Genomic DNA, 22981 nt, shown 5'->3' on the forward strand with positions numbered 1-22981 from the left:
AAAGTGGTATTTCAAGGAGTTAAACACATCTCTAGGATGCATTATTCAAAGTAATCCTTAAATGTGGGGTAGCACCTGCCTGGACTTTCCTGTTCCTGCAGCTGGTGATGCAAGGAGGTGAAAGAGGCTGTTGCTCAATGCCTGTGACTAACCAACCCTTCCTGCCACAGCTCTTGCCAGGAGCACACTCCCTCCCTCCATCCCACCTCAGCCCTGCTGGAACCCGGGCTGCCCTGCATGCTGCTCTGAGAGAGCACACCTGGGCCAAAATAGTCCTGGGGAAAGGGAGCTGGGGGGTTCTTTCCACCCTGGTAATTTCCCTGATGTGGTAAAGGGGCTTGGAGAGGGGCTGCAGTCATGGAGGAAGGCTGTGCCCAAGAAATACCCTGCTGCCAAAAGAGAGGAGAAGTGACAAAGTGGGTGATTTTTGCACTGGATCAGTTCCTGGACTGGTTTTGCACTGTGCCTCCCCAAAGAAGGTGTAGTGGCTCATTTTGGGCAGGGCTGGTGCCAAAGCTGGTGGAGAGAAGGCTCTCCCCTTGTGATGAGGGCAGTGTGCTTTACCAAACAGGTAAAACACAGGGCTCCTTCCTGCCCTTTCTCCCTCTTCCAGACCTAGAGCTTCAAACACTGCTGCATAGAGTATAGGGATGCCTTTTCCTGTGCTTGGTTTGTGTTCTCTGCCATCCCTGCATGAGGAGAGAGGCAAGCTGGGTTTGGTACAGATGAGGTACAAAGTGATTTCAGCTGCTAGGAACAACAGACCGAGGAGACAGAGGGAGCTGTGTGCTCTGCCTCGTGTTTGTAGGTGTCACTTGTCATTTCCAACGGCGTGCACGATTTTGTCAGTTTAATCAAATTGCTCCTTCTAATACTGGATTTGCCCAGGGGCTTCTTTCCATTCCTGCCTGTGTAAGGTAAGAAACACGGGCAGGGAAGAGCCCTGCTCGGGGCTGGGCACTGGGCACCGTGTGCCAGGGGCTGCCAGCAGCGCTGTCCCTGCCCAGCGCCGGTCCCTGGGGAGCCCGGGGCAGCTCTCGGCCACCAGAGGAGTTTGTGGCACTGGCACAGAGGGCAGCGATGGGAGCTTGACGTCAGCGGCCGCGGCTGCTCGGCTGTCTCGCCTGCTGGGACTATTTTTAGCCTTATCTCAGAAGTGCCTCCTCGCCGGCTGTAGTTGCTTAGCAGCCCCGCGCTGCCGTGCGGGGATGCCATGATGATGATGATGATGATGATGATGATGAAGGCACACGTGCAGAGGTTTCCGTGCGGGCTCCTCCGGCCACAGCAAGCCCAGAGCTGCGGGTCTGTGCCCGGTGCCGGTGTCCCCTGCAGTGACAGCCCCCGGCGGCTCCTGCATCCCCTGCCCTGCACTCACCCCCGGCAAGCAGAGCCTCCCCTCTGGGTTTGCTCTCTTTGGGAACAGACATCAGGAAAAGGGGCTTGGGCTCCAAACACGCCCCTGTGGAAGTCCCGAATGCGCAGCCAGGGAAACGCGGTGCAATAAACCCTGGCAGGATGCTTTGTTTACTCTTTGCTGAGCTGTTTTACTTTCAGATGATCTGTTTTCACTGACGTAATGTAGAATTGCATGTGTCTAAAGCTGCCTACCAGGATTGCTGGTGTCTGAGAGGGGAATTATGTTTGTTGTAAAGGCGGTGGTACCTCCAGTTAGAATTACGGCTCTCCAAAGACAAAAGCAGTTATTTTCTCAAATTCAAAACTCTGGTACTTAAACTACATCTGCTCCAATTGATCAAATCAGATTGCTGAGCTACAGATAAGTCTGTAAATACATTAAACTGAAGAAAGATTAGTTTTATGTCTCCATGCCCTGACAGGCTCCTTTTAAAACAAGAAAATCCTGAAATTAGTCACTGCAGGTACAAATACAACACACACTCGGGGCTTTTAGGGGCTGCTTTCCAAAATGGCAGGATCCCAAGCTGATGCACAATTGTGAGCATGTCCCATAATTTGATAAACCTGAAAAATTAGGCTGAGGCTGTCTGTGCATTTTGGGGCACATCCTATTCCTGTCTGCCCAAGACCCTCCAGGAGATGCTGCAGCTCCTGCTCCTGCACTTGCATCCCCTCACCATGAGTGACCAGACATGTGAGGAGTGTGTCCAAGCTGGAGAGTGGTGATGCAGAGCCACAGGGCTTCGGGCACAGGCAAAGGAGGCTCAGGGAAGAGGAAGGCAGCAAGGGTGTGCAGAGAGGGCTGTTGGAGTGGGAAACTCTTTGATCTGGAGAGCTGAGGGAGAGACTGGAGGTCTAGAAGCTCTTTGATAAGCCACTGCCTGGTTATCAGGGAGGGATGGTTATTGCAAGGACAGATGCTATTTCAGGAGGATGCTGCTTGTGAGACAGAAGGTCCCTGTCAGGCACTGGGGCTGGAACACTGGAGGCAGGAGAGGGTTTCTGCTGAGTGTCAGAGGCTGCCAGGAGGAGTCCAACAGCATCCAAACCAGAGACTGGATTTCTGCTCAAGGGAAATGATCACTGAATATCACACCCTCTTTAGTCTGGAGTAGGGTGTGCTGCTGTGGGGAGGGGTAAGAGGTGTGAGTGCTATCCTTCAACGTGAAAGCCCTCTGTGCATACCTGCAGTCCTATTGATTTAGCATAAAAAGGCAGAAATCAAATATCAATCCAGCCTTATTTACCAGCTTGGTCCCCAGATTATGCATTTTTAGAAAGCCATCCTACATTCTTTCTTCTCGAGAGTTATAGGCTGCCACTGTTGGTAAATGTCAGCCAAAAATTAAGTAGGGTGTGAGAATGGGGCAGTCATGCATTTTCTGCAGTTGATGGTGGCACCAAGGACCTTTCCAGTAGCTCGTGCTTCTACCCAGCTTGCTGGCAATCTAGTACAGAGCTCAAAGCTCTGAGGAAACATAAAATCCAGTGCACAAGTAGTACACAAAGAGGTGGTTTGGTTATGATTGGCACCCTGCAGTAATCTTTAATCACTTTAAGATTAAAAGGCAATTTCTGAGCTACTGGAAACTCAGCATTTCAGGAAAATCATTGCCTTAAAGCATGCTGCAGTGATGGAACATTTCCCTCTCACTTTGTCCTCTTTAACTGATGTGCAGTAAAGGATGTGGAGCCAGTTACTAGGCAGGTTTTCCAAACAACCCTTGGGAAGATGGATCTGGCAGACAGCAGCACCAAAGAGTGGAGAGTCCTGTCCAAGGCAGCCAAAGGCAGGTGTGTGTTTTTGCCCTTGTCCCCAGGAGATGATGGACAATCCAGTGCTGAGGTGTCTGTGCTCCCAATCCTCTGCAAGTGCAGCCTTGTTTCAGTGTCTGGCACATGTCCTGGCTGAACCAACCCAGTGTGTGCCTGACTGTCTGCACAGATGTGCTGGGGTGGTGCTGGAGAGGTGATTCCTTGCCTTTTGGCTCTGTTTGTCACATTAGTGCTTGTGCCCCTCTCGGTTGTTTTCAGACATTGTGCAATGCTGAAGAGTGCAGGTAAAGCCCCTCCCTCTGCCCCTGTGAGACACTGAGAGAAGCTTTGTGTGCTCTCCTTCAAACCAGCTGAAACCATGAACTGGTGTATTTGCCAACCCAAGCCCTCGCTGAGCCTTTTGATGTGTTTAATGAAACACTTTCTGCATCCAAATTCCAGATGCCTCAGGCTCTGCCACCTGCTGCTGACCTGGGCTTTGCTGCAGCTGGGTCCAGGCCTTGGGGGCTTTTTCTATCCTGTAAAATAAATTTGAAAGAAGAAATAAGGTTTACGTGGTTTAGGACAAAGCTTTATCCTACTACTTGTTTGCTTAAGGCTCTTTGCTTTGGCAAGCATGTCAGGAGTGGGAAAGGAAATGAGTGTCACCATTTGTCACACAATTAGTAATGTTGCATATAGAAAGGTAAATGCCAAGTGTACATATGCCATTTTATAAATAAATGCTGGCAAGGAAAGGCGATTTCTACCCAATTATGTGCCCTTTTGGATGTAAATGTTATGTATGTGTGGTAATATTTGGCCATCTGCTGCTGACAGCAAGAATTGCACGGGCATGGCAGGAGGGAGCCCCTTCACACTGGCTCCTGCAGAAGCTGTAGCCAGGAGGGGGGACCGAGGGACCCCAACACCCTGAGAGGTGCTGAGGTCTGCCCCACGTGATGTGAGGGGGCTGACAGCCTCATCTGGGCTTCCTGACATCTGAAGAAACTTAAATCCAGGTTGGAGCTCACCATCTTGGTCTGTAATAGTATCTGTGGGTATCTGGCCTGTGGCAAGCTGTCCCAGGCTGCTGGGGAAGTTTGTGTCTTTCAGTGGCTGGAGGTGTTTGTAGGAATGCATCTGCCTGATGTCTGTGACCTACAGGGTCATGGACCACACCTGGGTACAATACCTGGGTGGGAGAGGAAAAGGAGAGGTGTGAGGAGAAAGAAGGAGAGATGAAAAAACACACAGGGTGGGAAAGGTCTAGATTAAAAGGAGGTGGGAAAGTTGGTATTGTGCTGCACAAAAACAGTTCTGCAAGGGCATGTGATTTTGCAGTGTGTCCAAAGGAAGGCACTGAGGTGAGCTCTGACAATATCTGAGTGTCTGATCCTCCTCCCATCAGAGGGAGCTCTCAGAAGCTCATCCCTGGCACCCCACAGCAGGTCTGGACATCTGAAGACTGTCAGCTTTGCCCACACGGATAAAAGGCATTAAGGAAATATCCCCTGTTTTTAAGATATGTTGTGTTTTCTGTGTGGGGCTGTGCTCTCACACCAAGTGTTCTGAGCTGTCTTCAAGCACTGTGGATTTAATTGGCTTCCCAGGCAGGTACCTTGCACCATGGTCTGTCTTGTTGGCAGCCTTGGAGATATTTTGCCATTGTTCTCTTTCATTTGGCACACAAGTGTCTGCACACTGTCCCGAGTAGCCAGGTCCAAGTCACTGATGACATCATGGTCTCTGGAAGAAAAACTTCCTCAGGGAGTAGGGCAGTGTGTGAAGCTTTGGGCTAAGTACAATAAAAACTCCCCTATTTTGTGTAGAAAATGAAAAACATGCTCAGAAAGACCACAGGGAGTAATAACACTGACTGCTAGCAGAAAATGTGCTGGGTGAGCCCAAAGTCAATGTGCTTGTACTTAATTCTGTCCCAGCAGCTACATGTGCAGGATGAACCCAGATCTCAGCACATTCATCCTTTTGCCTTGGTGGTCCTTTCCCTCTCACAGGACAAACTGTGGTCCAGCAGGACCTGGCAGGACTGAGCAGCCCTGACCACAGGAGGGGAAGGCTCCTCAGCAAGCTCCTGCCTGGGGAACCTGGCACCTGCCGAGCCCCAGGTACTCACTGCAGTTTCCCTTTTCCTTCTTTTTCTTTCTTTCCTTTTATTAAAGCTGACTGCTGGCAGCAAATTGTAAAGTCCTCTCTGCTGACATTGCTGCAGGAGAATTCATGGGCTTTTCCTGGTTTGTAGGGAATATTGCAAACCCTGAGGAAGGGAAGAGTCAGCAAGGAGGGAGGAGGAACAGAGCTATTCAATGGTCCTGGGAGATTTGCATCTGTCAGCTAATAAATGCAGGAGGATAACAATGGAATTAATTTAAAATCACCTAAACAATCCAAGAGCAATTACTTCATTTAATTATAAGCAAGATGAGGGAAACAATAGGATTTAATTTCAATAATACTTCTACCAACTCAGCTATTATTTTAATTTAATTTAAAGTGACAGAACTTCCTGTGTTGCAATACTCTGCCTGAAAATACCATGTTTACCTTCACCATTCAGTCAATAAACTGTGGTATGGACTTTGCTTAATATTCAGCTCCTGTTTGAAAAAGAAAACAGGGCCCTACACTTTGTTTTAAAATTACATTTCCAAGTCTATGCAGCAATATCTGTTATGAGAGCCAAAGTTCACTGGGAGAACCCAGCCCTAAACTGAATGATGACCTGCTTGTTTGGGTATTACTTATTAAGAATATTCTTTAGATCCCCCCAAGTATTGTAATTCCTCCACAGAACACACAGCCATCTCAGGCTCTCCCTGAAGGGGCTCAGCACTCAGCAAGATATGAGGGGAGTCTTCCAGTAGTCCCAAGCTGGAGCAACATATCAAAATCTGGACAAGTAGAAAGACATGAGAGCAAAAGTAACAGCTGGATTTGTTGGCTGCAGGAGAGCTGGTGAGTGGCACAGCTGGAGAAGTTTGGGCTTGCTGTCTCCTGTTTTTTTGCCTTTTTTAGTTGCAGGGTTTTGGGTTTTTGCTGATATTTTTAGCATTATTCCAGTTTGGTAGCATTTAACTTGGTTGCTATAATAACTGCTGCAGAAGCTGTCATGAGGGAATTTATTCTGTCTTTGTGAGTATGTTTGCACTGCATGAAATAAAGAAGGCCTGAGGCAAGCTATTGAAGAACAAGGAAAAGACAAAATATTGACTCAACAATTCAGTGAGCATCATCTGCCCACTGTGCTGAACAAGGCATGGGTCCTACAAGAAAAGTCTCCTTGATCACGTTGTTAAAGAATATCTTGAAAGGCAAAGAGACAGGAGAACTGGAGACAGCTGCATGGCCTTGAGTAAGATTGATAATTTTTGAATACTTGACTTCACAGCATATGAATATATAAAATTCATATATGATTCAAATAGGTATATAAAGGAACTCATATACCCAGACATATATTCCTAACTCATGTAAATCAGTGTTAGTGGTTTAATTTATTCTTGTCTTGGTGCTTGTTGCTTTTATTAAGAGCAGCTCCTTCTGATGTCCTGAGTCACTTCAGAGAGAAGGACATGAGGATCCAGCTTTAGCTCCTCCAGGCAGCTCTCTCAGTCCCATGCCTGGGTTGTTGTCAAGGAGACATATCTCTGGCATACATCTTCTCTGTGGTTTCTCCTCTTAGTATGCTTTTCCATTGCTATGGAGACTATCACAAACTCATTTAGCAACTCCCCAGTGCCCCACGAGGAATATGTATTTCATAACTCACTCCTCAGAACAAGGAGTGCTGTTCAAATTTTGGCTGCTCACCTGCATGTCCAGCCTGGCTGTGCCAGGGACTGTTTGTGCTGAGCCCTCATGAGCTGACACAGCGTGGCTCTAAGGGCAGGGCTGCACAAAGGTGCCTTCAGTGGGGACAGTTTGGAAGCTGGGACAAGCCTTGTGTGTGGGAGGCAGCCAAATTCTTGCCCTGGCTACTCAGCATGGCTCTCCAAGACCGAACCCCTCTCATTCTGCAGGTGTCCAGCTGCATTCTGCTGGGTTCTGAACAGAGGTGAAACCAAGAAAAATGCCTCACTCTAATAGTGCAAAGGACAGGTAAGCAGAACCACTCTGCTGGGCTCTGAGGCAGGGCAGGAGGGAGGGAGCAGTGCAGAAGGGCTAGCAGGGGCAGGGGAGCAGTGAGAGGGAGGATCCATGGCTGGTTTTGTCAGCCTCCTGCTGCTGCAGATGGGCTGCACCCCCTCGGGGCAGCCCCGGAGCTGGTGACAGTCACACGGTGGCACCTGGGCTCCCAGGGAGCTGGGGCACAGCTGCACTGCAGACAGCAGCAGCCCTGCAGTACAAGAGGCACCAGCAGCCTGGAGGAGCCCAGGTGGGTGCACTCAAACCACTTTGGCCAGCACAGAAGTGTAGGCTGTCATGAGAAAAGCAAGACATGAGAGAAGTTATCACTTGGGATTTACAGCAGCTGCTGCACAGGAAAGCAGTCACTGCTGGCCGAGGGGCCTGCAGCAGAGGGTTTGAGCACAGCAGAGTATCTTCCTTCTGAGACACAAGGGAGAAGGGTCCTGGCAAAATGGTCCCACAGGGACTTAACACCATGGAAAGATCCCTTCCAAAGCTGATGCAAGTAAGCAGCTGAAAATAAATGGGGCAGCCCATAAAATAGTCAAGTCCTATGTTCAAGGTGGGAATTCCAGCTCTGTGGTGAGACACTGAGATGGCAGCTGAGGCTGTGGTTCCCAGCTCCCTGCCCTGTTTCCCCACTCCAGTGCATAATCTGATTTATTAACATAATCCTCAATTCCAGCTTGCATTAATGTGTCAGTCCATGCCCTGCAGTACCTCAGGAGCACGCAGACTCTAATTTGGCTGCTGGGGCAGGAAGGCCATGGCAGGGCTGAGACAGGGACAGTGACTCCGTTACCTTCCCTGGGTAAGTCAGCGTCCATCTGTACCCAGAGGTCGGAAGTAGCCAGAGAGCCTCCAAATCTCCACCTTTGTGCTACACAGGGCCATAAATATTCAACAGGTACTAGGAACAGCTGAACTCAGCTAATAGAATATAAATAAATAAATAAAATGAAGTAAGTAATCAATTCAGTCATTTAACAAAAATGTACAAATTTACATATTTTACTAAGGCATGTGATTTCTAATGAAGAAGGGTTTGGGAAACCCAAGGGATTCACATATACCCTGTCACTTATGTAAATCACTCTCTGTTCACTGATTTATAGCATCAGTTGGCTGCACATGAAATTGCTTTAAAATGCTGATGTGCATCTCCCTGATGTGTATTGGGCTGTTCCCCTGTGCTGCACTGAGGCTGGCTCAGCACAACCCAGAGCTGGGCTGGTGTGGGATGTGCACCCCAGAATCCCCCTCTGCATTACAGAGCCAGCACACTCACAGGCAGTGCAGATGGAAAAGAGGAGGGAAATGCATTAGAAATCTACCCTGTGCAGTTCATTTCAGCGTGTCTCAGCAGTGATGGGCTGCTTTGTAATTTGCTTCAGTGCCATTTTTAATCTTGTGAGGTTCAAAAGGTAAAGGATATATTTCACTCAAACTTAGATTTGTTGTTTTCAACTTGGATCCCAGATTTGAAGGAAGTAAATTATGTTGATCCAGTTAGTATCCATAGAAATGTATAAATGTAGACACTACACGTGGAATTGCATTTCAGGGGGGTAGCTATGCCCAAGCAGCAATTCCATGTGCAGCTCTGGTTCATATGGCTACATTTCTCAGAGGCACTTTTTTGTCTCATCATGGGTTTTCTTCTGGGTGTTTAAAGGCTTGGTTTGCTCTTCAGCTGTGTGTTGGTGAAAGCTTACAGCCAGGATTTATGGATTTGCAAACATGTCATTAAGGGGTTGGTGGATTGGGTCTGCATGCTTGGAGCTAAATTCCATTTATCTGGAGAGTAGGTGTTTAACTAATGGCACATCAGACATGGAATAAATGCAGGGCAGCTTCTAGTGTCAGTGTTTTACAAAAAACATCTGAATGAATGAGCTGAGAGAACAAAACATCAACTGTTTTTATATTCTGTGAACAGAAATAACAAGAAAAAGTACCATGATGAAGCACTATCTTTGTGCATTAGTGATTATTGCAAAGTTAATTTTATTCATTCTGAAGGATCACCATATCTGTTAGACTGTGGAACAACAAGTTCAAGAAACTGAAAGAACCAAATAATTGCAAACCATGTGTTGAACCAACCTAATTAATATCTCAAATAAGAATTTAAAGGAACTTATGTGAAAGAAAACAGTAAGTTTATGTAGCATTTCTAGCTGAATGAAAGGCTGTGTTTGTTAACAGGGCTGTAATCCTCTGTGTGCATTGGCTGCACAAGCTGTGGGTAAGAAGGATGATGGTGCTACAGGGAAGTGGGAAAAAGTGTAGCATAAATGTGGTCTAGGAAAACAATGAGAAAGAGGGAGATGTGCTCTGTTTAAGGCCTCATTCTGCTTCAGATGATGAAGATCTCTTTTATAGCAGAATATTAGACAGTATTATGTTATGTTGTGCTTCAAGATGCCAACCTGATCAAGGTCTGACTATTCTAAACATTAAAAAAATGTAATTTCTGCCTAGAAAGCTTTAAGATATACAGCAGTTTATGGAACAACATATTTTTATGTGAGCAATCACAAGTACTGAGGACTAAGGAGTATGACAAAATAAAAATTTGAAAGAACATGTCAATAGGGCTTGATGAGATCTACTGTCTTCCTTTTGCTTATTTCTGAGTAAATCCTTGCAGTTTTCTCTATAAACATGCAGAAATTGAATTAAAAGAACTTTACAAAGGCTGAAAAAAACAAAACTTGAAAATCAGAGAAAAAGTCAGAAATCAGGTTGACTGGGAATAATGTGTGCTTTTCATGTACAAAGCCATATGCTATTTTTTCACCCTGGCCTGGAGATGAGTCGAAGTTGCTTTTGAAGGAAGCTGTGGTTTGTAAGGCTGTTGTTAGAGAAGCTGCAAATTGTAGTGATTTATACAAGGCACTATGGGAAGATGATTTGGTGGTTACAATGCGTGTATGTTATTTGGGAAATCAGATTCCCTTTTACATAATGCTAGACAGCTCTCCCACACCAAGCTTTTCATAGGCTCAGAGGAATTCTGAGTCCTTGCACTGCATGTATCAGGCAGTAAAAGGCAATTTATCCTCTGATTCAGATTGAATTGTGTCATTATTCAGCCATGGACACAGCCTTTCTCACAAAAGTAATAGGCAATAACAACCATGCAGGTGAGATTTCAACCAAGCAGTGCCTGGGGCCTCAATTCCCCTTGTGGAGACTTTGACCCTCCTGGGTTTGCTCTAGATAGTGCCAGTGACTGCTGTCACAGGGATGCCCGTCCTCTGCAGCGCCCTGCTTGCAGAAGAACCAGAGAAACTGCTGTTGTTCCCTGTGTTTACACAAATTTTATCCACATGCCACAAGTCTATCCAACTCAATTTGTTTTCTGCTGATGAGTGTTTTCCCACCCTGTTAGCATGTTATCATGCAAACATCCAGAGATGTGAAAGATTTTGTCTTTTTAGCTGTTTTTGTATGAGAGCAGAGTTCACATGGTCCCTTGGCCAGCAGCTGAGCCATGGGCCCTCTAGGAATTACCTTTGGTCCCATTGCCAGCTTTGTGGTTGGATGCCTCAACTTGTGAGTTTCCACAAAAATGCCCTAGAAAGGTTGTGAGAAAACCTGAGTGGTGCTTGAGAAATGTGTGCAAAAGTGACAGAAAATTTGGTTGTACATCACAGAAAATTAGTCCTACAGAACTGTCTGGGTCAGAGCACTGAACTCTGAGAGATAAGGACCTGCTGCTTAAATCTCTCTTTCTGGACTCATGGCTCCTCTCTTTCATGCTCTGATACTGTGGTTTTTCTCATGAAGGCTGGTTATCGAGCTGTCTCACGAAGTATGACTCAAGTGACATCTCTACTGATCTCATCAAAGTCTTTTCCAAAGGCTTCAAGGAAAGATGGAGAGATAAGGACTTGGTAATGTTGAGATCTGGAATACATTAAAAAACAGGTAGGAAAATAAGCCTAGAAAAAGCAATTAAAGTTAGAGAAGATTAAAGGATAGATACATTGGGGGAGTTTACCGTATGTTTCACTTCTATTTCTACTGCACCTTTTAGACCAATTTTTCTTTTCATTTTCATAGCACTCCACTATCAACATAAGCACCAAACTGATCTAAATTAACAAGTCGGATTCATTACACCATTCAAACAAATTTCCCTGGGCTTATTACACCTAAAGGCTTGATACTTTCCTGCCAGCCTCTTTCAAATTACCCTTTCAACAAACATGACATAAACTTGGGTCTGCAGAGCATGGAAATTTATGTGTGAGAGCAGTTATTTTAACAGGTGGAAATTCTCAGATTCACCAGAAAGGTGAAGCATCAAGTACCCCATTAATTTTTCAAAAGGGCTTCACAGTATAATAATCTTTTACTATTGGCATCCACAGTGAGATCTAACTGCTTCTTGCTGCAACTCTGCCTTTCTCTGCAGTGCAGCACAGAGCACGCCAGCTCTGCTCCACCACTGTGCAGCATTTCATCATGTGCAATTGCTCGTGAGCCCCCATTCAGCTTTTCCCTCTTGCAGCATGCAGTGCTTCTCAGGCTTCTGCCCAGGCTCTCAGGAGCCATGCAAGCAGCACAAAGCTCCCCACAGCTGCCTGAACAGCCAGCTCGTGCAGCACCATGACCTGTCCACAGCCAGGCTTGGCTCTCAGGGAACAGAAATCTCGGGCAGGACAGCACTGTCTCACTGAGCTGAGGAGAGGGAGCTGCTGCTCGTGGAGCACCTTGCAGTTGCTGTGAGTAAAAGCACACTTGATTCTCAGCCAGCACTGTCTACACATCAGACATTCAGCTGTTCCACGAAGTTTGATTTTCAGAGACGTTGAAAAATTTTTGTAACTGAATTGTTACAATGCTGTCAATTTAACTACGTAACACACTGCAGGCAGACTATGACTTTCCTCTAAGGAGCTCTGTGTGGATTCCAAAACTCAGAAAAGGATTGTTGCAGTTCCCACTCTCCTGAAACCAGCATGGTCACTACTGCTTTGGGTTATCTCATCATTTTTACCCTGGCTGAAATTTAATACATATAATATGACTGCTTGTATCCACAAAAAAATTACTCTTCTTCTATTTTTCCTTGGACTTTCAGGACCCAAAGTTTTAAAGACCTGAAACTGGTTTAAGTTATGTATTTATCAGGTCAAAATTACTGCAACAACTACTTGTTTAGAAACCTGTCACTTAAATGGAAGTGCTCAGTTTGTATGTTATGTATGACTGTTGCTGGTAGCATGTAATAATATCTAGGACATTTAGGGAAGTATACTCTTAATAAACAGAAAAGCATACTGTTAATAAACAGAATATGAAGAAACAGCTTATACACACAAACAAGGACTAATGTAGCCCACAATGTAATAAATCTATGACAGGATGATGTCTGTGACAGGAATTCAGATACATATGGTACATAATGCTAGAAGATATCTCACCTAGGAGATGTAAAATGCCTTAAAGATGTAATAATGATAAGAAAATTCAGGAAAGCAAGTTCTAAGAAATTTAATGTCTTATATTTGTTGCTCTGTTGTAGAGGAATACTGTTCAGGAAAAGATATCCTCTAAAAGACCTTGAGGAAATGGAGCAGATGGTTGTATGTGCTATCCCACTTAAATTCAAAGTGGCTTTATAAATACTCAGAAAAAATAAAACAATGTTTCCCTAGTCTTTTATACAAGTAAAAGAAGCTAAAAGTTGATTTTTTGTTGACATTCAAATTGGAATTACAAACAAAAGATTGACTTTTTTACACTAAAATTATTTTCAACTCCAAACTGGTGGTGAACTAATGGTTCAATATGCATTGCTATTAGAATTATTTGTATGTTGGATTTCCATATCAATACACCTCATAAGGAAAAATTCCAGTTTGGGATGAGACAAGGTAGGCCTCAATAGGGGCTGCAACATTTGTTGCTGCTGGACAAACAATGTCCCTGCTGGGCAGAGAGCTCTGTGGATCCCTGCAGCTACACAGGTTTTTAATGTAAGCACAGTGGGATTCCTGGGGGAGCTCCTGTGCACGCCTGGGGGCTGTGCCTGAGCCACCAGGACAACGTGTTCTGGACACCCTGTGCTCTCAGTGCCTGCACAGATTGGCCACACATCACATGTGCTCTGAGACTGCTATGCCCAGAAATAGTCTGTGGGGCCAGTCAACTGAAAATTTGGTTGGTTGTTGATAGAAACTGGATTCTGCCATCAAAACAGTAGAATTGGCAGGTATAGGGAGTAACTCCTCTAAGAATACTTTCTAATTTTTAAGAGGCATCTATTTGAAATACACAGACTATAGGATCTTGGCGACTGGTACTTCTCTGCTCTGGTTAAATACTGTTTGCTCCTTGGCTTCTGTCCTATTTCCACAAGAGGAAATAGCATCTCTTTCCCTCTCATGGCTGGTGATTGTTTTTCTCTCAATCTGTAGCTTTATTATGAATCAGAGGGAGCCAAGGGCCAGCAGTGACTTGCAATCCTCAGCACATGCTGGTTTCTCCAGACATACTGCTTAGTAAGGAAATAAATTAGCGAGGGGTAAAAGACGCAATATGGTGCTTACCACCCAATTTCAGCACATTAAATATATACAATCTGCACTTCATTCCCACTAAAAATAACACTCAGATTAATGCAGCTTTCTTTGATATATTAAATAGAGAAATCATTAGCATGAATTACAAAGCAGGAAAAGTGTGGTTCACGGTGTCTGTCACTCCAGAGCTGTGCATTAGGAGGGATGTGGGCAGTTTGATGGAGCGGACTGAGCATACACCCAGGAGTGAGACAGGGCACATATCTCCACAAGTGTCATCGACTCCTTCTGGAATTTAAGGCAGGTCTTTTAAGTACATATATTTCTATTTTGAGAGAGTCCATATTTAAACACTTTAATTTTTAGCAAGACTCCAGAATGTACAGCTCCAACTGATGTCTGTGCTGGCTACTCAGTATCCAAGTTCCAAACTTGAAGACTGAAATTTAGAAGGCAGTTTTGAAAATCCTGGCCTCAGCTTCCCTGGGTTTCTTAATTCCTAGTGTGATATCTGAATGGCCTTATCCATCTTTGGCTGATTGAAATCTGCTGAGAAAATGCTGTAGGAATAATTATTACTCTATCTCACAAATCTTGATGAGCTTTTTAACTAATATCTTTAATACCATTCAAATTTCACAATATAATGATCTTTGTAGAAACAAATCTAGAATATCTTTTATTTTGGTAGCTATATAGTATCTTACAGTGTTAAGGCTGTGCACAAAAGCAGTTTAGAAAGCTGAACATCACTGATCCATTTTACAAATGGAGACAACTGCACTCTGAAGAGGGATCTGCATTAGACCACACAGACTGCAGCAAATTCACCACTAGAATACAGGATTTCTGATACAAAATTTACTCTATTGAACACTAAATCAGTGGTTAAACTCTTGGTGGATACAGGCAGTTGTTTGTCATAGTATCCAGGTTGCTTTCTTGCCTCCCTTGGGTAAATTAATTGGAAGTGTAGTTAAAAATACTTTGCTACTATTACCTTTTCCCTTAAGTGATTCATGTTTGTTACCACTGGGATGCTACTCAGTAATGAAGCGAAAAGAATCACTTGCTGCATCACTGGGGCAGAGAATCCGCTTGACTTAATTGGGAAGGGTCAGGAAATTTGAAGCAGGTACTGTTGTTGTACTTACAGAAAATAATTTTGTGGTGTATTATGTAATTTTGGATGTCCATCTCAATTATAAAAGATGGGGAAAAAATCTGTCATGGCTCACAGAATTGATTGGTTTTGCAAAACTAATTCACTTAAGATACACGAATGTACATCAGTTGAAAGTCAGACTGATGGCCAGGGGTCATTGCACAGAAGTGGCATTTTATTGTGATGAAGTCTTGTGATGCATTTTTTTTCTTTTTGTCCTGAAATTGATCTTGAAATTGCTATGTCTTGCAGACATTGCTAAGTGAGTGCAAGGCAAGAGGAGTGTATCAGCAGGATGAGGGCTGCCCAGCAGAGTCCAAGGGAGGCGGCAGGATGCCATCTGTCTGAGGGAAGACTCCAACAGAACCCTGGCATAGTACGAGGATTTCTAATATGGAAATAGGCACAGGAGAATTTCAGAAGTCTCCTCAGGTCTTGCAGTGGTCTCAAGCCTCAGATATTGCAATTAAAAACAAGATTTTGTCTACTCATGTCTCTTTGCTGAATATCTGACCAAACTATTATGATTTTTCATAAATAAGGAATAGTCTGCTGTCAGGAATTGGACTTAATGAATCAGCTAATGTAAGTTTCCAGACCTTGCAGGAAAAATAAAAATATGCCAGAGACAGTGTACACACTTTTTTGGGGAAATGTCCTTAGAATAGCCACCAAATGGAGGTGACCTTTTTTCTCTCCCCAGAATTGCCTGCCTCCCCGGTAACAGACAGGCTTTGCCAACAGTGGGCACCAAATGCCCTTCCAGCAGCTGTGAAGAACAGCACGAATAGCCATGGAGATACACGGAAATGTATCTGGGCTTAGAAGGACACTATTTTGCTTTTGAAATGTATTTTAGAAGGTTCCTGTGAGGAAGATGGGGAAACCTTAGGGGTTCGGTTAGTGTTTAATGTGGGCCTGGTCAGCTTTCTGCTGATGGCTGCTGAACATCAGACCCCCTGCCACTCATGGACAGGCGGCATGCCCTAATGGGAGAAGCGTGGGGATGGGGATCTGCTCCATCCAGAGGGACACAGCTCCCCGCGGACTCCAGCGGGCGTGGGGCAGCACAGACAGACCCGTGCAGAGGGAAGGGGGGATGGCAGCAGGGCAGGGTCCGCCCTCCAGCCCCGCTCCGGCCCTGTCAGCCTCGGGGGCTCGAGGGCCCCAGACCTCCCTCACGCCTTGGAAACCTCGGAGCGCCGGGGGCCGAGGCTCCCCTCAGGACTCGGGGTCTGGGATGCCCTGGCTCCCCTCGGGACTCGGGGTCTGGGATCCCCTGGCTCCCCTCGGGACTCGGGGTTTGGATCCTCCTGGCTCCCCTCACAGCCGGGGACTGGGAGCCGCGGCCTCCCGTCGTGTCCCGGGCACTCCTCAGGCGCCAGGGTGCCCTCGGGGCTCGGGGTACCCTGATCCTCAGGACAGCAGGACATCGCCTTAAGCTGCGCCCAGGGAAGGGTTAGGTTGGATATTAGGAAGAAGTTCACAAGAAGGATTAGACAATGGGCGGCACAGGGAGGTGGTGGAGTCACCGTCCCCGGCGGTGTTTAAGGAAAGACTGGACGTGGCACTCGGTGTCATGGTACAGTTGACGTGGTGATGTTCGCAGAGAGGTTGAACTCGATGATCTCAGAGGTCTTTTCCAACCCCAGGGATTCCGCGATCCCTTCACGCTGCTGGCGTTGGGACGCCCTGGCTGCCCTTCCGCACGGGCTGTCACCGACTCTCCGCAGGGCCGGGGGCTGACACCCCTGTGGCCGCCCGGGGCGGTGCCGCCGCCGGCCAGCCGCTCCCGGGGGAGGCGCGGGCGGAGAGCAGCGGGGACCCCCCGGGTGGGGATCCCGTCCCGCGGCTGCCGGAGGCGGAGCCGCCGCCCCCGCGCCCCGTGCCCGCCCTCCCGGCGTGCCCCGCGGAGGGGCGGGCGGCTCATGTCCGCCATCCCGGCGTGCTGCGCGCCCGGGCAGCAGCCGGAGCAGCCGCGGCGGCCGCGTCCCCTCCCTGCGCTGTGAGACAGCAGCACCGCCCGCGGAGCGCGAGTGAGGAGCCGCCGCCCGCGCCTCTCCCCCCGCGTCCTCCTGCTCCTGCTGCTCCTCCGCCCTGTCCCGCGCCGCTGCCCGGCCGGCCATGCCGTCTCGGGCAAGGTAATGAGCCGCAGAGCCCCGGGGTCTCGGCTGAGCGGCACCGGCAGCAGGCAGCACTACCACCCGCGGGGCTGGAATGACTGGCAACCCAGGTGGGCAGGGCTGGGGCCGGGGGCGCGGGCTCGGGGCTGCGAGAGCGGGGCGGGTGGCTCGGCCGGGCCCCACCGCCGGGCCTGGGGGAGCGGGGCGGCGGCGGAGCCACTTCCTGGCGGCCGGGCCTAGCGCGGGAGGGCGGGCGGGCCCAGGCGGCGGGACGGGGCCGCGTCTGCCGGAGGCGGGACGGGGCCGGGGTGTCAGCGCCCGGCGGGGTGGGAGCTCCCGCGGCCTGTAACGTGTGCGGCCGGTGGCCGGTGTGTGCCTGCGGGCAGCGCGTCCCTCCCTGGCGGCCGCGGGGCGGGGAGCGGGGGTGGGCTCGGGTCCCGTATTTTCAGCCTGTTTTTCAGCTGGAACACAGCCAGGGAAGAGCTGAGGCTGCAGGAGTACTCGTAGTTTTTTGAGGGTTAACATGGTACTACATAGGTTTATTTTGGATTTTTTTTTTAAACAATCAGGGGAGAATAGTTGATCTATATAAGCTCTCAACCCAGCCTACTTAAAATGTGTTGTAAGGCTTTAGGTGTGTTTTACACCTGGCACGTTATAGTAAAATTCAAAATCTGTTCACTGATTTAGTTAGATGTAGAGAGTGTATTTCAGGTCTTAATTATTTCTAATCTATCTCATGCCAATGTATTTGCTCTACTGCTCAGTATTGCTGTTTTCAGTGTCAAAATTGTCATATAGAAATCCTAAATAAATTTGGTGTTTCTTAGGTTTTTAGAAAAATATGTGGATTTGAGGCTTTTTTTAGAGTTTTTGAAAGTTTAACACAACATGGGACCCTACTTACAAACTTTCCAGTAGAGAACAGAGTGGCACATGCTTGGGAATATATTGACACGTGATGGTCCCAGTCTCATGTAGTTTGGACTAGAAAAATTGGGTGAATGGGAAGGTCACTTCAGCATTTACTGTGAAAGAAGCTTTCCTTTTGCTTGAACAGCTAACAGCCCAGCCTCTAGGGCCAGTGCTAGAGGCTGTTCAATTCTTAATGGTGTATGGGACATGGTTATTTAAATTCTAATTTCTTCTGTGATTGAAATACTTGGTCGCATAATTTACTATTTTTTCTTCACTTAAGAACTTATGAACATTATTGGTGACATTTTTTTAGAGCATCTAGATTTTTTTGGGGAGAGAATTAAGAAGACTGATCTCTTACTCCTTACCTACTTCTTCAGTTTTCTGGGCTACACTCTTTAATTCTGGACCCTAACTTGTGACCTTTCCACCTGGAAGATATTGATGTGTCTTTGCAGTGGATGATTTCTATAAATGCATTTTGGTTGGATATATGAACTTGTCATGAGTTCTATCTTTTTATCTAAAAAATACATCTTCTGAGGGTTAGGAAGCTGATTTTATCCAATGTAGTATTGCCTACAGAGGGTTCAGTAGAGTTAAGGGTGACAGTAAGAGTGTAATTACAGAAATGCTTTGCCTGGTGAAAAGGCTGGTTTAAGAAGTTACCTCCATGTGTGGCTTTGGTGTGTTCCCTGTAGTTTGGTGCTTCCTTAGCTCTCAAGTACACCTGTGTGACCTGGGCTGCTAAAATGATTGTCACAAATTGCCACAAAGCCACAGAAGAGCCAAAGCTGGGAAAAGTGAGAGCACCAGGGCAAGTGTGGCAGCCTAAGGGAGCCTCAGCATGGATAGGGCCTTGTTGTGTTTCCATCACACTGTGTGATCAAGAGCTTCTGCTAAGAAATAGCCAACACCTCTACACTGGTGCTGACACTTCTCAGAATTTAACTGTATCATTTCCTTTAAATATTATCTTTTTTTTTTTTTTTTAAATTCTGGTGGGGGATACCAGGAATCAGAAACGTTCACACAATCCCGAACACAGCACATTTTCATCTACGTGCAGCACTCCATTTTTTTACATCTCAGAAAGATTGGTGATGGGAAACCTGAGTCTACACTATGAATTTAAGGACAGTGCAGAGATTAAATCAGTCTGTCTGTTTGGTGTTAACTAATTTTTAAAAGTGATTCACATGCATGGTTGAAAGGAGATCTGTTATATAAAACTGACAGTCTGTGTTGCTTTCATAATTTGAAATATGATCTTGGACAAACTCCACAACACAAATATACCCACATATTCTTTCTTTCCCCTTTCTGCTGGCTGTTTGTTTCATTTACTTCAGGTGATACTGCTGGTAAATGCTTTCTTGCAGGGTGTGGAAGAGGTGAAGGAAGTGGTGGCCCAAGTACTGAAAGCTGTAATAATTGTAGTTGTTTCAAGTTCCTAAGGGCAAGAAAAGGAACTGCTCATACATGGGTGTATCATCAGATGGATTGTTTTCAAATGCACTTTTTTGTGTGTGTAAAAGTGACTAGATTGATTTTCATTAGTAGGTCCAGATTTCCTCTCAGTTTTTAGGAATGCTGATCAGCACTGGGGCTTGTGGTGAAAAGCATGTGAAACTGAAAGTTGGAGCGCAGAGCTTTTTTAAAGGAGAAGTAGTTTTTAATGAAAATGAGATTTTTTTTGTATGTGTGTGTGTGGATGCAGTCATACATCAGAAGCACATGGACTGGTTTTCCAACAGTTTGTGTGCAGATAGAGCTGCCTGTGTGCTACAGAGGAAGAAGTTGTCCTGATGTATAGGGGCATATTGCTTTGTGCACTGCTTGTACCAGACTCAGTTAATAGCAACACAAAAACTTTGTAGACGGATGTTGGATGGATGTGACAGAGAACAGTGAAGGATTTCTTGAGAAGGATTGATAAGATCTTGTTCCCCCTTCTCCTAATCTTTGCAGCTGTCTAGACCTTTGCTTCTTTCTTTTCTCTTTGTTCAGCAGATCTCACTGTATTTTCTCTGTTACAACTCTTGGGGGAAAAAATAAAATAATTTCAGTGTGCAGGCCTTGTGTGTGAACAGAGTTCAGTTGTTAGAGTGCTGAGGGCTAATTATGTACTGAAACAAGCAGTACTGCTCCTTGGGAGAAAAAGCAGGAGTGTGAGTGCAGGTTAGCAAGTGCAGGGTGCACCATGGCATTCTTAGGTGAAAGTGTGAAAAGGAAGGTAAGATTTTAATTAACAGGACCTCTCTCTCTCCCTCACCTACCATAAATGTAGGCTAGCAGGGGAGGATGTGGAAAAGTGTAAAACAACATCTGTCACATCTGAGCAAACTTCCAGAAGTGTCCTATTAGGTTTTAGTACTGAAATAATGAAAATGGCATGTGTCCTTCTCCTACAGCATAAGTCAGTGTTACAAGTTACTAATTTCTGATAGCGGTGCTTGCCAAATCAAGTTACTGCCTGGTCCTCATGGGTGTACACCCAACAAGACAAGACAGTAAAATATGGTCTCCTTGCAGGTAGATTGTGGCCTAAGCAGCCCTTCCAGCATATTGGCTGGAAGTTTGTGACTGAGGACAAGTAAGTACCCTGTATTTAATTCAGACAGGTTGGGAGATACTGGCAGGGAGCAAAGAAACTCATTAGACCAAATGGCCCAGGAAAGTGCTGCTCAGAGCAGTGCTTTTCACATGGCTGTGAGGGGCAGAGGCATGTCCTTTACAAAAAGCAAGCACTCACTGTGGAAATTGTCTGATCATAGTGCTGCATCCAGGCAGTGAATGACAGGCAGGTGATGGTAGCAGGTGCTGTGTAGAAGGAAAGTTGAGACAGAGACTGTTTCTTCTGTGCTTGCATATACAACAAAGTACCTGTAAAACTTTGTTAGAAATAGGCTGAAACTGTAGTTTGCATAGGTGAGAGACCTGAAAGTTGGCAACATAGAGGTGTTTGAGGATGTTGCTGTGATTACCTAAGAATGGGTGTAGAGTCATGTAGGGTGAAAGTGGATGTGACTTCTGTCCCTTCATGGGTAGCTGAGAGAGAGGAGAGCAAAGATTGAGATAGGAAGGGAGAGAGAAAAGTAGTCAGTGATGTTAAGGCAGCTGAAAGAATGAGATGCAGGATCAGTTGTAAGGTGCCATTGTGAAACATCAGTGGAAGCCTTGGGAAGAGATTCAGTGGACTGCATGTGGGAGATGCTGAACAGGAATGGGTTCAGTTCTGGAGTTGCAGTTGATCTCCTTTTACATTTGTGTTAAGTATTATGATAACTCTTTGATCTCACACCTTCCCATGCCATTTTTGGGTTTTGGTAAAATGGAGGAGCTGAAATTTGTAATGTAAGAACCTTTGTTTTTAATGTGAAGACAGAGGAGAATGAGATGTGAGAAAGATTAAAGAAGATGAAAGTGTGTCAATGGGAAGCAGAAGAAACTTGGAGTGTGGATTGTTTTCCATTCAAGAACAGCCATACTAAATCAGACCAAGGGTTTAGCTAGTTCAACATCCTGTACCCCAAAATGGCTGTTGGAATACACCTGTGGAAAAAGAAGAGGATGTGTATATGTGTTACCTTTCCCTGACATTCCCTTCTCATAATGCCCAGTGTGGAACAGAATGAAATTGGTGAGAAATTACTGTCTAAGAAGGGAGTGACCCAGAATCAGAGGTGATTTGAAATGCTACTGTGATGGCAGGTAGATGTCCAGCAATGGAGATGGCAGAATTGCAGTAGGAAGATCGTTAATTAGTTATTTCATGAATAGAAAACACAGCCACTTGTATTTTCTCAGCACAGGAGAAGAAGCAGAAGTAGGCTTTGGGGTGAGCTCAGCCAGGCTCTGGCTTGGCAGGGTGGACCAAGTGAAGATCATGGCAAAAGGAAGCTCTGCATGCCAGTGGCAGAACAGTCAGAAACTTGGTGGGAAGCTGTTAATTTGGGTGAATACAGTGACTCTTTAAAGTTTTAAATATCTTACTGATAAAGAATTTCAGTAATGAAGAATTTATCGACATTACTTCAAATAAACTTGGCAAATAGAGCAAGTAAGCAAGTAGAATCAACTGACTTGGGTAATAATAGAGCTCTCTCAGTAGAGTTGCCTTGGAGTAAATCTTTCATGTAGGTTCTGTATTTGGAAATAAAATCTAATAGAATAATTAAGTGATTTTTGTCTCAAAATAATGTCCATATGGCAGGGTTGTTCTGAAAAAGCTACACATAGTGAACAGTATACACTAGATTATAGCAAGTTTCTTGGACAAAATTCTTAAGGCGCCCATATAACAAAAATAACACATTTTTGATCTATTTTTTTTTTCTGGATAAGTTAAAGTAGTTGCTCTTAGCTGTGCTCTCTTCAGTCAGACAAATTGGTAAGTCAAATCATATTTATACTTCTGATGAAATGAGATAGTAGACTTAAAGTCTGTTTCCTTTTGTATGCCAGTGGAAAAAAATAAGCAGCCTTTTTGGAGAGGGAGGACACACTAGTGGCTATTTCTGCTTATTTATGTGGGTGAACTATTTTCTTTTCCCGTTGGACAAAGGCAGGTTTAAAATCACCCTGCAGAAATTGAATGCAGTATCTTCTGTTTAAAGATATTGCTAAAACAGCATCTGCAGGCACTTGGTGGTGATGGGTGATCTTCCACCAGAACCAGACACAGATGAAAACTCTCATGTGAGCTCTTGAAGTACCTTGTTTACTCTCCATCAGTGAGCTTTTCAGGTAGAAGTAATGCAGTGTAGTCTCTCATAAAGTGCCAAATAAACTTTGGAAGCTACAGTATATGGTGATCATAGTCATGTTCATCCTTGCAGTTTCCCATTTTGATTTCATCTAATATAGTATTTGTATTTTTGCTTTTGCTTATCTGTTGCTAACATTGT

General features: G+C 45.6%; 1 protein-coding gene and 1 long non-coding RNA gene across 2 annotated transcripts in view; both read left to right on the forward strand.

Moving 5' to 3' along the window:
• The first annotated feature begins 814 nt into the window (after positions 1-814).
• LOC139598362 (uncharacterized) lies at positions 815-15660 on the forward strand. Its single transcript, XR_011681856.1, has 4 exons — positions 815-917; positions 5960-6153; positions 11122-11262; positions 15283-15660. It is a non-coding gene; the product is annotated as an uncharacterized lncRNA (long non-coding RNA).
• Positions 15661-16947: 1287 nt separating this feature from the next.
• The window catches only part of SMG1 (SMG1 nonsense mediated mRNA decay associated PI3K related kinase), a 61082-nt gene continuing 55048 nt past the window's right edge, over positions 16948-22981 (forward strand). The window contains exon 1 of the mRNA XM_071444149.1: positions 16948-17263. Within this exon, the coding sequence (XP_071300250.1) occupies positions 17175-17263 (89 nt within the window). The 5' untranslated portion in view covers positions 16948-17174. The remainder of the gene's footprint in view (positions 17264-22981) is intronic.

Source organism: Agelaius tricolor, unplaced genomic scaffold, assembly GCF_023055355.1.
Source record: "Agelaius tricolor isolate 1412-34295 unplaced genomic scaffold, bAgeTri1.0.p SCAF_19, whole genome shotgun sequence".
In the NCBI taxonomy this organism is placed as follows: Eukaryota; Metazoa; Chordata; class Aves; order Passeriformes; family Icteridae; genus Agelaius; species Agelaius tricolor.